The sequence below is a fragment of the Narcine bancroftii genome, chromosome 1 (genome assembly GCF_036971445.1).
Source record: "Narcine bancroftii isolate sNarBan1 chromosome 1, sNarBan1.hap1, whole genome shotgun sequence".
Classification (NCBI taxonomy): domain Eukaryota; kingdom Metazoa; phylum Chordata; class Chondrichthyes; order Torpediniformes; family Narcinidae; genus Narcine; species Narcine bancroftii.
The window spans coordinates 235,171,099-235,186,630 of NC_091469.1; the positions used below are offsets into that span (position 1 = coordinate 235,171,099).

General features: G+C 40.4%; 1 protein-coding gene across 2 annotated transcripts in view; it reads left to right on the forward strand.

The window, feature by feature from the left end:
- aldh7a1 (aldehyde dehydrogenase 7 family, member A1) overlaps positions 1 to 15,532 on the forward strand; it is a 39,753-nt gene that overhangs the window by 3,329 nt on the left and 20,892 nt on the right. For both annotated transcript variants that reach the window (XR_011342925.1, XM_069893109.1), the window contains exons 4-10: positions 772 to 852; positions 4,758 to 4,881; positions 8,209 to 8,341; positions 10,538 to 10,582; positions 11,236 to 11,313; positions 12,004 to 12,101; positions 12,233 to 12,274. Coding sequence is in view for 1 of the 2 variants with exons in the window: in XM_069893109.1 (XP_069749210.1) it covers positions 772 to 852; positions 4,758 to 4,881; positions 8,209 to 8,341; positions 10,538 to 10,582; positions 11,236 to 11,313; positions 12,004 to 12,101; positions 12,233 to 12,274 (601 nt within the window). In the remaining variant the exon portion in view is untranslated. The remainder of the gene's footprint in view (positions 1 to 771; positions 853 to 4,757; positions 4,882 to 8,208; positions 8,342 to 10,537; positions 10,583 to 11,235; positions 11,314 to 12,003; positions 12,102 to 12,232; positions 12,275 to 15,532) is intronic.

Sequence of the window (15,532 nt, forward strand, 5' to 3'; positions counted from 1 at the left end):
GTTTTGCTTGGTAAAATGCTAACATTGGCCTGTTTTCAAATTGTTATGCAAAGAGCATGAAAAACGATTCACAAGCCCTTGTTTGCAGAATATTCACTCTTCTGGCATTAATGCTGGATGAGTGGAATCATCAAACTTATTCAGAAGAAGAACTTATTTTATAAAGCAGTTTAACAACTGAGCGAGGTGAAATGGCATCGGAGAAATGTAACCCCGGAAAAATACAACAAGCAGAGCTCCCAGATATTGCATCACCATGCTAGATGTCAGTTTTGTTTCTACACTTTGGTCCCTGCAGAAATTGATCTTTTTCTCCTTAGTAGAAAGTTGATTAGCTCAAGGTCACTTTATTTGAAATGAATGTGTGTTGAGTAAATCGCTAATAAAACAAATTGTGGCAGAGGTGTGGGCACATTAGCTCCAGCCTTTTTGAGTTGGTCCTAACAACCATTGCACAAGCACAAACACGTTTCATAACTATATATATATTTTAAAAAAAAATATATATATATAAAATTTGTGTATGTAGTTAGAGATATTTTTAAAATACTGTTTTGGTTACTAGGAAGATGACTGGACAATAAAATATTTTGTTATTCTGACTACAGAATCTCTCCTGATCTCCATCAGATTATCGCATGTTTTTTAATTGCAATTTTGTTTGAATGTCTTTAATTAATAAAATAGTATTCAAGATTTTCAGTGAGCAAATCGTCTAGTATCTGTAGGCACAAGAAAAATCAATGGAATTCATGTTTTGATCTTGTACAGATTCCAGCACCAAAGCGAGGAGAAATAGTGAGACAAATTGGTGATTCTCTGCGGAAGAAACTTAAAGTCCTGGGCAATCTGGTAGGTGTAACTCAACAAAGAATTGTATCCTTTCTCTTTAGAAAAAAATCAAATTTGTAGATTTGTATTTCACCATGGCAAGTCAACATTATTAATGGCCTTAATAATATAGTTCAGCTGTGCTATCTTGCTTAAAAGATTGGCAGGAACAATCAAGCAAAATGAAATTTAAAAGCTCAATAACTATTTTGAAAATTGTTTTCAAAGAAGTTCATCAGAAGTATTTGGAAACCACGTATGAACTTTATGGATAATTTTCAATCCACCTCTTCTATCTTATCCACTCCTCCTAATTACTAATTTTTAATAACAATTAATGATTGTCTCTGCTAATATTATTGTACATTAAATGGTTGGTGTGTAGTGCTGGACTGTTTTTATTCAAATTCAGAGTGCATCCCTTTAAGGGCAGCATGAGCTCAGTCACCTCGTGCATTGTGCCATCATAATCGATGCCCCAGGCGTGCACTGGGCAGGAGACTTGAGGCAGGGAGAAACCCTGACAGCGCCATCTTCCCATGGCTGCCCCGCCACGTGGCGTTACACGCAGGGCCGGTTTCCCATGAGAGATTGCGCCTCCACGGGTGTTTCTTTTTTTTTTGGGTGGGAAGGGGGGGTTGGGAGACTATAAAAGTTTTTTTTGTACCATTGGCTTTGGATATTTGATGTTTTATTTTTTTTTCCTGTAATGATGCAAACAATTAAATAATTTTAAAAAACAAAAAAGGTCATCACTCACTCAATAATTGGCAACGGTAGAGCAAATGAGTCAATGAATTGCTCTGGATTATTTTCATTTTGGTTTTTTACCTTAACCAATTAATTACTACTGGAAAGCTTTCATGAATCAAGATGAAAATGAATACAAAATACAATAAAATCCCCAAAATCTGGAATTCAAGCAACTGGCAAAAAAAATCAAGGAAAAAAAGATATAAAATTAAAATAAATAAGAATAAATAAAAAAATTTAAATAAAAGTTTAAAATTGTAAATGTTCTCCAAAGCAACACACAAACCCTTGCAGATGGTAGCAAACATTAAGCCCACAGAGTGCCCCAATCTTGCCTCACCCGCAGTTGCTGTTTGAATAAAATGGTGATGCCCAAGATGAAGAGCTGGCCAGTGCTGCTTGCCGCTGGGGTGATGCTCTAAAAGTATCTCCCAATCCTTGCCTAGGAAGAGTATCTTTATTAAGTTGCTAAGGCTTTATCTGTAAACTTGGCGGATGGGGTGGGGGGGGGGGGGGTTAATTATGATGGCAGCACAGTTAGTTTAACGCTGTTACAGCTTCAGTAACTGGGATTTGAATTTTATTTAAATATTGTAAGTTACGGGAATTACCTGATTACATAATTAAGGACTACAATACTGATTTTTTTTTCTCTAATTATATTTTACACTTTCTTTTGTCTTTTAAACTGTTTATTCTTAATTCTTCTTTGGCTTGGCTTCGCGGACGAAGATTTATGGAGGGGGTAAAAGTCTACGTCAGCTGCAGGCTCGTTTGTGGCTGACAAGTCCGATGCGGGACAGGCAGACACGGTTGCAGCGGCTGCAGGGGAAAATTGGTTGGTTGGGGTTGGGTGTTGGGTTTTTCCTCCTTTGCCTTTTGTCAGTGAGGTGGGCTCTGCGGTCTTCTTCAAAGGAGGTTGCTGCCTGCCAAACTGTGAGGCACCAAGATGCACGGTTTGAGGCGATATCAGCCCACTGGCGGTGGTCAATGTGGCAGGCACCAAGAGATTTCTTTAGGCAGTCCTTGTACCTTTTCTTTGGTGCACCTCTGTCACGGTGGCCAGTGGAGAGCTCGCCATATAACACGATCTTGGGAAGGCGATGGTCCTCCATTCTGGAGACGTGACCCATCCAGTGCAGCTGGATCTTCAGCAGCGTGGACTCGATGCTGTCGACCTCTGCCATCTCGAGTACTTCGACGTTAGGGATGAAAGCGCTCCAATGGATGTTGAGGATGGAGCGGAGACAACGCTGGTGGAAGCGTTCTAGGAGCCGTAGGTGATGCCGTTAGAGGACCCATGATTCGGAGCCGAACAGGAGTGTGGGTATGACAACGGCTCTGTATACGCTTATCTTTGTGAGGTTTTTCAGTTGGTTGTTTTTCCAGACTCTTTTGTGTAGTCTTCCAAAGGCGCTATTTTCCTTGGCGAGTCTGTTGTCTATCTCATTGTCGATCCTTGCATCTGATGAAATGGTGCAGCCGAGATAGGTAAACTGGTTGACCGTTTTGAGTTTTGTGTGCCCGATGGAGATGTGGGGGGGCTGGTAGTCATGGTTCTTAATGCTAGTGTATTAATTAGGCATTATAAGAGTGTGCCTCAGGCAACCTGAAATTTCACATATCCGGATCTGCAATCCCTGTAAGCACTGGATGCAGGATTTTTACTGTAAATATTGGTTGCAGATGCATTCTATTAATTCCAACAATTGTTTATTCAGGATTGGGCTTCCAAGGAAGCAAATGAATGGGGTTAATTTTCCATACTTTGTTTTCACTTTTCCACCATCCATAGTTCTTTGCTTTTTACTTTATTAATCTGCTGTGGCAAAGAATCTTGGGTGAATTCCCGCATGCGAAGTACGTTTAGCTTCATTGTTGTCAAGAGTTGGCCTTTATTATAGTATGCCATATTTTAGGTAGCCATTTCTATTTGTCATCTTTTGTGTTCAGATAAAAGTGAGGCTAAAATTCATTTTTAAGATAGTGGAAGCAACTACCCCACATATTAAGTCGTATGTATATCACATTATTCAAACTAATAATTTGTAATGCATTCCAACACTACTCTTGTGTATTTAATGTAGAATCCAGGAGTTGGCTGGTAGACAAAGATATAATCATATTCTTAGGATTTTTTTTTACCAATACTTGCATCTGAACAAAAGACCAAAGTTTAAACGTATCTGCTAAGTTGTACTTTTCCGCATCGTGGAGTACTTCTAAGAGTTACTGGAATAAAATCTCTTATTGTAGTAGTTATCTTATCAGACCATGGAAACAACAATGTTACATAAATAACTTTACCTCCATTTTTCTGAGTATTTTTATTAACGTTATTATTTAAAAGGTTGAACCTATTAGTTCCTATTGCTTTTTTTTTGTTAAGTCCATATCTTTAATTTTGTGTTGTTACTGCATAAACCTGCAACAAGCTCAAACTGATGGACTGTGGAGGTAAATAGCTCTTAATCCCATGTTAAAGATTAATTCACTTAACTATAATGAGAACAAATTTATCTCCAAAGTAAAGATAAGCTCTCCATGCAGTAATTCTGTGTCTCATAATTACAAATGCTTTTTTTATGCTCCAAATTTATTTAATCATCTCAATTTAAATAGTAAAATTTGAAGTCTTGGTTATTGGTTAGGTTTAAAAAAAAACTGAATCCATGGAGGTGAAAAGATGGTATTAGTGAATGGGCAGCAACAAATATGAAGCCTCTTCTTAATGTGGTTCACTGAGGCTAAAAATCTGTCATTCTGAGGTAGTGGTGAGAGAAAAAGATGAAATGAAGTGCAGTGGCAGAGTTGTGCAATAATTCTAAAAGTACATAGAGTCCGATGAACTAGTTGGGTCTGGATCAAATATGTTGGAAAGCTTTTTGCTGCTGGAGTACATTGATTAGAAGGGTCTATGTTTCTCTTTAAGGTTGGATATTTAGTGAAATATCACTGGGTACAATGTTCATATTACAGTGGATACAAAACATTTATTGAAATTAGCAGATCTCCCATGTAACTATTCAGAGAGTACGTTGCTTTATAGAACATTATTCTGTACATTTATATGTACCCTTTTAAAAATATAAATGTTCAAGAGGCATAAATTCATGAGTATTACCTTCAAAACAAAATTCATTGTATTTTTGTTTCTTTTGTTACTTTTTAAGCTTTCTTTGGAGATGGGGAAAATTTCTGTTGAAGGAATAGGAGAAGTTCAGGAATACATAGACATTTGTGACTACGCAGTTGGGTTGTCACGAATGATTGGAGGACCTGTACTGCCATCTGAACGTAAGTGAGGCCTTGTGTTTCAGCCTTTGCCACAGTGTGAATGCTTATATAACCATATAACCACTTACAGCACAGAAAAGGCCAGTTCGGCCCTACTAGTCCATGCCGTAACAAATCCCCACCCTCCTAGTCCCACTGACCAGCACCCAGTCCATACCCCTCCAGTCCTCTCCTCTCCATGTAACTATCTCGTCTTTCCTTAAATATAACCAATGATCCCGCCTCAACCACGTCTGCCGGAAGCTCATTCCACATCCCTACCACCCTTTGCGTAAAGAAATTTCCCCTCCTGTTCCCCTTATAATTTTCCCCCTTCAATCTTAAACCATGCCCTCTAGTTTGAATCTCCCCCACTCTTATTGTGTTGCTCTTTTCAATTTCAATGGGGGGGGGGAATGCAGTCAAATAAAAGTGAAACATAAAAGCAGAACTAATCCTAGGTAAATGATCCAGACATGGGTAATATCTGTTTCACCCAAAATCCAGAAATCTTTTGTATGACAAAATAACAAGCAAGAGTTTGGTTTCTTACCAGAGAGTAATTTTTCACTTTTCCATATTACTGTGAACAAATTTTTCACATATTGTCCAGCTTGATTTGTAGGTTACAATTGCAAAATTGTTTTTATAACTACCTTGCTGACAGGAAGGCTAGCACATGACCATTGGCCATATCTGCGCTAATTAAGTTAACTGCAAATTATTGCATGCTTTGCATAACAGTTAGTGCAAAGCCATTACAGCGGCAGCGAGCCAGACTTGAAACCTTTGGTGTCTGTCAGCTGGTATGTTCTTCCTGTCACGACGGGGATTTTTCCGGATGCTCCAGTTTCCTCCTGCATTAGGCTCGTGGGCCAGAAGGGCCTGTTACAGTGCTCTACCTCTAAATTAAAAAAAAAAGCTAAATTAAATGAATTCTACATTAGAACCATAGAACATTACAGCACAAGAACAAGCCATTTGGTCTGTGCTGAACTATTATTCTACCTAGTCCCACTGACCTGCACCTAGTCCAGAGCCATCCATATCCCTCCTAACCATGTACCTGTCCAAATTCTTCTTAAATTTTAAAACTGAGCCCATATTCACCACTTCAGCTGGCAGCTCATTCCACACCCCCACTACTCTGTGTGAAGAAGTTCTCTCTTATGTTTTTCCTCTTTCAGTCTTAACTCATGTCCTCTGGTTTGTATCTCACCACCCTCAGTGGAAAAAGCCTATCTACATTTACTCTCTCTCTCCCCCTTATAATTTTAAATACCTCCATCAAATCTCCCCTCATTCTTCAACGCTCCAGGGAATAAAGTCCTAATCTGTTGTTTAACCTTGGCCTGTAAATCAGTTGGTGAAGCCTAGGCAATATCTTAGAAAATCTTCTCTGCACTCTTTTGATCTTAATTGATATCTTTCCTGAAGTTAGGTGACTAAAACTTCACCTAATTTTGCCTCACCAATTTCTTGTACAACTTTACCATAACATACTAACACCACTGCTCAGTACTTTGATTTATGAAGGCCAGAATGCCAAAAGCTCTCTTTATAACACTATCTACCTGAGATGCCAATTTCAGAGAATTCTGCCTCTGTAATCCCAGATTTCTCTATTCTTTCACTCTCCTCAGTGCCCTACCATTTACCATGTAGGTCCTTTCTTGGTTTGTCCTTTCAAAATGGTACACATTACATTTGTCTGCATTAAACTCCACTTGCCACTTTTCACCCCATTTTTCCAGCTGGTCCAGATCCCTGTACACACTGTCCACAATGCCTTCAATCTTGAAATATGGGTATCATATTGTAAATTTGTAGCCATTCATAGCCACTTTAATAAACACTGCCATTATGATTATTCAACTATATCCACATTACTACCATTCCAGGCACTTAGAAAAGATTTCTGACTTATTTATTACATTTTTGGATCTAGACATCCCTGGCAGAGCCAACATTTATTGACCATCTTTATGATATTGAGCCATATCATCAAACGACATAAAATGTGGAAAACATTGAGCACGTCAGGCAACATCAGAGAACAGAAAAGAGTAAACATTTCTTGTTGAAAGGGGCAAGTTTTTTTTTACCCAGAGAGTAAGTGGGTGCCTGGAATGCCTTGGCAGGGATGGTGGTGGAGGCTGTAAGAGACTCTTGCAGGCACATGGATGAAAAATAGAGGGTTATGAGGTAAGAAGGGCTTTTTTTTGGCAGGATTATATAGGTTGGCACACCATCAAGGGCTGAAGGGCCTGTACTGTGCTGTAGTGTTTGATGTTCTATGAAATATTTCATTAGAACTAGGAAAGATGGAAATAAGTTGGTTTTAATTGACAGTAAAGGTAGGTGAGGTATGGATAGGAGAAAAAGTGAATTGCTTGTAGGGCATGGGTTAAGTTGTAGCAGTAATCCGTTTAGTAATGGGGCAGTTCAGAGAGGAAAAAAAATGTGAGATGAGGACAGTTAGTGGAATGCAAACAAAAGAATGTGAAATGCTTGGCTATGGAGGTGCCCAGCAGATCATGCTGTGCTAATTAAAGGAGCCAATTTTATGTGTGGTGTAAAAGACCAGCATGCAAATTACTGAAATGAAGGAATTCACAATTTAATCTGGAGTATCACAACACTGTCAAGCAGGTGTTGTTTTTTTATGTTGGGACTAGTTATAACAGTGCAGGAGGTCGCAGAGATTGGAAAGGGAGAGGGAGGCAAGAGGCAGCCCCAAGTAACCCCTGCAGACAGAATGCAGGTGCTCTGAGAAGCATTCACCCAATCTACATTTACTTTCTTTGATGTTGAGGAGATCGTTACTGAATACAATGCACTAGATTGCAAGAAGCGGAGATGAATTACTGCTTCACTTGGAGGGTCTTTTTGAGTTACAGGACAATCGAAAGAGAAGTAAAAGAATGGGTGTGGTATCTCCTGCAGTGAGATGGGAATATCCTTGACAAAGCCAGGGGTTGGTGGAGATGGAAGAGGGACCAAAGAGTTGTAAATGTTGTGATCTTTTGAAGATGCTGAGAGAAGATGAAATATCTGGTGGTTGAATCATGTTGAAGCTGGCAGAAATGGTGAAGGATAATTCACTGAATGGAGAAACTGGTGGGAAATTCATGGTACAATAAATTGAAGTGGGACGCCCACTCAGACCATGGGTAAAACTTCTGAGGGGCTTCTCCGATTCTCCTGTAACATTGGGGAAAGTTCTTCCCAACCCATCCAAATTGAATAACATTGAGAACACTTCCAATAAATTTTGCATCTGTAGACTTGTCATACAGGGGAATGTGTTAAGCAATACATGACTGATTTCCATTTAATCTTTCCAAGGTCCTGGACATGCTCTCATTGAACAATGGAATCCATTGGGCCTAGTAGGAATCATCACTGCATTTAACTTTCCAGTGGCTGTTTATGGATGGAATAATGCTCTTGCACTTATTTGTGGAAACTGTTGCCTGTGGTAAGTTATTTTAGTGTTGATGCATTCTGAGCTGAATTCATTGTGCTTTTCACGCTGGTAGTATTTAGCTTGTAGTATTTGGAATATGTGCATCCAAGAGGATGGGATAAGCTGATTCGCACAGGGTGAGACAAGTTTTGATAAAGCTATATATGCTTAAATATAGATTACACAAAAACACTGGAGAAACTCAGCAAGTCATGCTATGTTCTTTATACAGCAAAGATTTTAAAAAAACATGTAACCAATGCTTGGGGCCTGACCCCTTCAAGGTACGAGCAAAAATCAGACAGGCACCTGAGTTGTGTTGGGGGAGAGCCCCACAGGCAAGAGGTGGATTGGGTGGGAGGGCACAAGGGGAAAAAAAAGCTGAGATGATGGAGAGGGGATAGCTCTCTAAATGGAGAAGAAAGGGGATCAAGAGCTGGAGGATGGGAGACAGAGGGGTGGGGAAGAGAGGGAGACAGGGGAGTGGCCTAATGGAAACTGATTGGAGAGTGCCCAGAGAGAATATTAGGTGATGCTCCTCCAATTTACGAGTGGCCTCAGTTTGGCAATGCACGAGCCTACGGACAGCCATGTCGGTGTGGCGGAACTGAAATGGTTGGCAGCTGGGAAATCCCTGCAGTTGCTGCAGACAGTGAAGGTGCTCAACGAAACAATCTCCCAGTCTGCGTCCAGTAACTCGTATGTAGAAAAGTCCATAAAGGGAGCAACAGATGACTTCCCCTTCCCCCTTCCCCCCTCCCCCCACCCCATGGCCTGCTGATTCACAAGTGTGGCTTCACTCAGAAGGACTGTTTTGGGGCCATGAATGAGGGTGAAGGGGGAGGTGTGGGCACATGTTGCCCAGGTGGAGGTACCAAGGGGGTGAAAAGTAGGTAGGGATGAGGGAGTAATGGAGGGTGTGGTCCCTGCAGAAACTAGAGAACGGAAGATGTGTCTGGTGGTGGATCATGTTGTCATTGATGGAAATTGTTGAGGATAATGTGTTGGTTGCAGAGGACGATGGGGTTGCAGGTGAGGACAAGGGGAATCCTTTCTTGGGCTTGGAGGAAAAAGGGATTTTGAGGAGATGATTGTGGCTTCACTGGAATAAATCGGAGGGCTGTATAGTAGGAGTTTGTTTTTGTGATTGGATGCCTGTATCTTGTGGTGTTCGGTTGGGGCTGGTACCCTTGCTGTTTGTAATATCTAAGTTATGCAGATGCAGGCGGTATAATCAGTAAGATCATAATGATTGGCGGAGTTGAAGATAAAGTGGAGGGTAGTTTAGGGCTATAGGATGGTGTAGGTGTGTTGGTGAAATGGCAGATGCATTTAATCCTGATAAATGCGAGGTGATGTATTTTGACACTACCAATAAGACTAGGACATAGACCATGAATGGTAGAGTCAGAGGGAGAAAGAAACAGAGGGACATTGGTGTGCATCCAGGTATCCTCGAAGGTGATAGCTTTGGTAGATAATGTGATTAAGATTGCATATGGGATGATGGTCTTCATATTTTGGGGCACTGAATACAGAAGCAGGGAGGTTGTTCTAACAGTACAAAACCTTGGTCAGACCTCAGCTTCTACACTGCATGCAGTTCTGGTCACCACACTCTTGGAAAGATTATTGTCGTGGCGAGAAGGTTACCGAAGACGTTTACTAGAATGGTTTCTCAAATGAGATGTTTAAGTTGTGAGGAGAGAGTGGGTCTGTTTTGTTTGGTGTCAAAGAGGTTAAGAAGGGACATGATCCAGGTATGTAAAATTGTGATGGCTGTAGATAGGAAACGATTCCCCATATCAGAGGTAGAGAAAAATGGGTAAGGGGTAAGAGATCTCTAGGCATTCTGAGGGGGATAATTTTTACACAGTGGTAAGTACCTGGAATATACAGACTGAAAGAGCATTTAAGAAGTGCCTTGATGAGCACTTGAATCATCAACACCTAGAAGGTCATAGGCCAAGTTTTGGAGGCTGGAATTAATCAATAGATGGCTACTGGTAGGCATGGATATAGTGGGCTGAATGAATTGTTTTCATGCAATGCGACACTGATTGTAATGCCCTTGCAACAGAGATGGAGCTGCTGGAACTTCTAGCAAGGTAATGAGCATTTTTGCTGCATTTAATTGTGGATTTTTGATGGTAATTTTTTTTTGAGATTGAGTGCATCAGAATTTTTATACATCCATTTTATTTACAGGAAAGGAGCTCCAACCACACCTCTCACTAGCATAGCTGTAACAAAGTAAGTATTTTTTTTGTACAGAATTTTCCTCTTGTTGATCTATGTTCTAAAATCATAGTGTAATTTAAAATATGATCTTTAATCTTTTTACATATAAAGAAAATGCTGAAAAGGCTCAGTAGATCTGATATGGAAATCTTTATATTTTAAAGAAAACTCTGGAATATGGTGGTGACGTTGCATTCTCACGGCCAACTTGTTCAGGTTTAAACATTGAGCTTATTATATTTTATGGTTCTTTGCTCAGCACTGAATTTCCATTCTGACCTTGTTTCCGTTTAAAGTCCTCACTCTGTCTTTCGATTCCTCCATTCAGACATGAGTATTCTCATCCAAATTTATGGGAACTAGACTGGATTTTCTTGGATTTGTTTTTTATTTAATCAATGTGTTTCTGCTTTGAGGACACAGATAGCTATCAACTGCCCTTTGATTCTTTTGCCTCTTGCCTGCCCTTCGGGGATATGGGAGGAAACTGGAGCATCCATGGAAATTTGAGAACATACTAATTGTGCTTGATATTGGGATCCAACCTGTATGCTGGAGCTATGAGGCATTGCTGCACGGTGCTGTTCTTTAATTACTTTTATACGACCTAACATTAAAATTAGACTTTAACTGTTCAACACAGTGCTTCTTATTTTTCTTTCCAGAATTGTTACACAGGTTTTAGAAGATAATAAATTACCTGGAGCCATTTGTTCCTTAACCTGTGGTGGGGCTGACATTGGGTAAGTGAAATGTGAATATTAGCCAAAAGCCAATGCTGAAGGTCATTCTCTTGAAATGTATCGGCTTGTCTTCAGATTGAATGGCGTTCTACACCAGAGCAAAAGTGCTGGAAGGGGAAATAATTTTAAGTAAGTTTGCTGTGCCCTAGATGCATGTCTCTGCATTTTCTTCCTAGCTTCAGTTGTCTTGGTGCAGCGAACAGGGTATTGCATTTTTTTTTCTTGGAGCAGATTGCCTGCTGCTCAATTTAGAAATGCTGCTTCAAGGTGGCTGCAGGTTTAGCTGATGGTGGGAAAAGGCCTGACACGATGAAGCAGGATGGGAGTGAGGGAGGAATGAAGATGACCAGGTTTGGGTAGGGAAAGGGTAAAATTGGGATGAATGATTTGTGGGCAAATTCTGCAAACCTCTTGAACTGACAAAGTTTCTTGTGCATTGATAACTTGGGAAAAAAGAAATGCAACTTTAGATGTAAAATCTAAAAAAAATACTACAATCCTTAGTAATATCAGTGTTGTTATGTGTCATGGAGGCACCAAATCTTGAGTGAATTTGGAAAGCAGTAGGAGATGCCGAGACTAATTAATTAAACTTGCCATGTGCCAACTCGGGTAAATTTTTATGCATACTAATTTGAGTATTCTCGAAGATGATTGACTTTGTAATTTTTGTTTTGTTATTGCTTTCAGTACTGCCATGAGTAAAGATGAGCGAATAAATCTTCTGTCTTTTACTGGAAGTACAAAGGTTGGAAAACAAGTATCCTTGGTTGTTCAAGAGCGATTTGGTAAGAGACTGAAAGCTACATCAGCGAGGCTTATGCTTTTTAATGAAGCTGATCCCTTTAAAAAGGATTGTGCTGGTTCATGATTACCAGTATGTGAAAATTTGATTTTTTTTTTTACCTTTTATTTTTAGGCCGACAGCTTTTGGAGCTCGGTGGCAATAATGCTATCATTGGTAAAGTATTGAATTATTTGAAAGATTGTGATATTTTAACTCACATCCTTGGATGTTTCCAAATCCTTCTTTTGCATAAAGCAGAGAAATGTAAAACTCTCAGATCTTGGGCAAATTTTGCATCTTATTTGACAGTGTTTTTCTTAAGATAACAGCTAACTTTACAGGCTGAGACCTGGAAATTGGTGCAAGAGTACGAAAAGGTGTTTTTTTTAAAAAACAAACTTAGGGGAAATTATTTTAATTCTCAACAGGTGATAATTATTAGCACAATACAATTCTAAATGTCAAGCAAATGTGGCAATCTAATGCAGTGTATTGATATTTCCAATATTGGAATTTTTACAGTCAATATTTGTGATGATTCATGAGCAGGGTCTCAGTGGAAATTTGTGCTTTAATAAGAATTAAGAAATTCCATTTTCAACTGTCATTTCTTCAACAAAAGCAAAGCACTGGCTGATGCTGGTTGCAGCCGTCCTGTTGCAAAGTTCAGATTTATTGTCAGTATATCAACCCTGAGATTCTTTCTGCAGGCAAGGCACAAATTCTATTTATTGATCGTGTTTTTTTAGAAAAAAAACTACTGAAGAAAAGATGTCTATACAAAAGAGAGAAATTTAAACAAAGAAAATAGGAAAACAAAATGGCTGCAAAACAGAAAATAATAAATATTCACAAAATAATGAGTAAGTGTCCTTAAATGAGTCACTGAGTTTGTTGTTGAGGAGTCTGATGGTGGAGGAGTAGCAACTGTCCTGAACCTGGTGGTGTGAGTCTTGTGGCACCTATACCTCTTTCCTGACGGCAGCAGTGAGAACCGAGCCTGTCCTGGGTAATGTGGATCCTTGATGTTCACTCCTGCTCTCTGACGGCAGTGGTCGATGTAAATTTTCTCAACAGCGGGGAGAGTTTTGCCTGTGATATACTGGGCTGTATCCACTACCTACCAGAGGAATTGGTGTCCCCATACTAGACTGCGATGCAGCCGATCTGCACATTTACCATTGTACATCCGCAGTCATTTGCCAAGTTTTTCGTTGACCTGCCAAGCATCTGCAAACTCCTGATGAAGTAGAGGTACTGATGTGCTTTCTTCAGGATGACATTAGTGTGTTGGGTCCAGGAATTACATACATGTATAAAAAGTGTTAAAAGTGGTGCTTTAGAGGCCATCTCTCCCAGTTTTGTTGTGGCATCTCTTGTTGATCATTTTCACGATGCATTCCCTCCCCTCACTCACCATTTTGTATAGTCTTCCATAAAAAGGAAAGTATATGCTGGAAAAAAGCTGAGGAATTTTGCAAAGGAAGGAAATTTGGCAAGAGTTTGTAATTACATTTTTTTTTCTAATATACATTTGGTTCTCTATTTTGACAGCCACAGTTACTTAATGTTGCAACTAGTTCATGACTCTATCCTGACTTCCAGTAAAGTCAGTGTTTGAACTTAACTGATTCAAATAATATATTCATTTGAACAAAATCTCCATGGGTCAACATGTTAAGTCACAGATCTATCATCATGAGTTGCACATCAAGGTAGAAATAAAGTCCTATTATCTTGATCTTGGGATCTATAAATACTTTTGAAAGCTTTTATCCAGGATCTAAATCTCTGACCCCCATTTAAAGGAACCAAAACTGAGCATAATATATTTTTAGCTCAATTTGGTGCTAGTGTAGGGGAAGCATATTTTTAATTTGGTGTGTAACATTGGCAAATAGTGAATTGTGACAGATTATGTTATATATTATATTATGTATTTTATATTATGGAAGATAGATTGTGGGGTTTTTAGTCAGGTCACACACAGATGCAAACACTTCAAAACAGATCTCATTTTAAATGCCAGAGCTCTGCTTAACCCAGACTGTTCAGGCTCTGAGTGTCTTTGCAAAAACAGAAGGATGCCTATAGAGACATCACAAGTAGGTGTTAATTGGACATGCTATGGGTTATTGTTTTGGAAAGCAACAGATAAACAGAAGATTAGGTCCGGTGCCGCAGTCTGCCTGAATGTAGTTTGCTGTTCTAAGAGGGTCATGTGGTTTTCTCAGAGAGCGAGAGAGAAAGAGAGAGAATTCAGTTCTACAGTTCAGCAACAGTGCTCAGACTGGAACATGACAAGCTGGCAAGCTTGTGGAAAAACCCTACTTTGAAGACTGGTTATGAGTTCTGACTACAGCCTTTGTTACACTTGAAAAAAGGGAAACTGAAAAGGAACTCTGTGGTGACCTGTAGAAGAAGAGGTTATCATCTGGAAAACTCTGATGGGGCAAATTTCTTCAGCAAGACACTATCCATACGGCTGTCATAACTAACATCCACCCCCCCCCCCCAAAAGTTTACAGATAAAGGCTTACTAATATATCTAATACAAATAAAGATATAGACTCTTACTCGTCAGGAATAAGGAGATACTTTGGGAGTCGCCCTAGCAGGGAGTAGCATTGACTGGCTCTTCATTCTGGTGTCCTAGTCAGACCCTCCATGCAAATATTCTCAACAGTGGGGAGAGTTTTGCCTTGATATACTGGGCTGTATCCACTACCTAACAGAGGAATTGGTGTCCCAAGACACTGGTGTCCCAAGACACTGGTGTCCCAAGACACTGGTGTCCCAAGACACTGGTGTCCCAAGACACTGGTGTCCCAAGACACTGGTGTCCCAAGACACTGGTGTCCCAAGACACTGGTGTCCCAAGACACTGGTGTCCCAAGACACTGGTGTCCCAAGACACTGGTGTCCCAAGACACTGGTGTCCCAAGACACTGGTGTCCCAAGACACTGGTGTCCCAAGACACTGGTGTCCCAAGACACTGGTGTCCCAAGACACTGGTGTCCCAAGACACTGGTGTCCCAAGACACTGGTGTCCCAAGACACTGGTGTCCCAAGACACTGGTGTCCCAAGACACTGGTGTCCCAAGACACTGGTGTCCCAAGACACTGGTGTCCCAAGACACTGGTGTCCCAAGACACTGGTGTCCCAAGACACTGGTGTCCCAAGACACTGGTGTCCCAAGACACTGGTGTCCCAAGACACTGGTGTCCCAAGACACTGGTGTCCCAAGACACTGGTGTCCCAAGACACTGGTGTCCCAAGACACTGGTGTCCCAAGACACTGGTGTCCCAAGACACTGGTGTCCCAAGACACTGGTGTCCCAAGACACTGGTGTCCCAAGACACTGGTGTCCCAAGACACTGGTGTCCCAAGACACTGGTGTCCCAAGACACTGGTGTCCCAAGACACTGG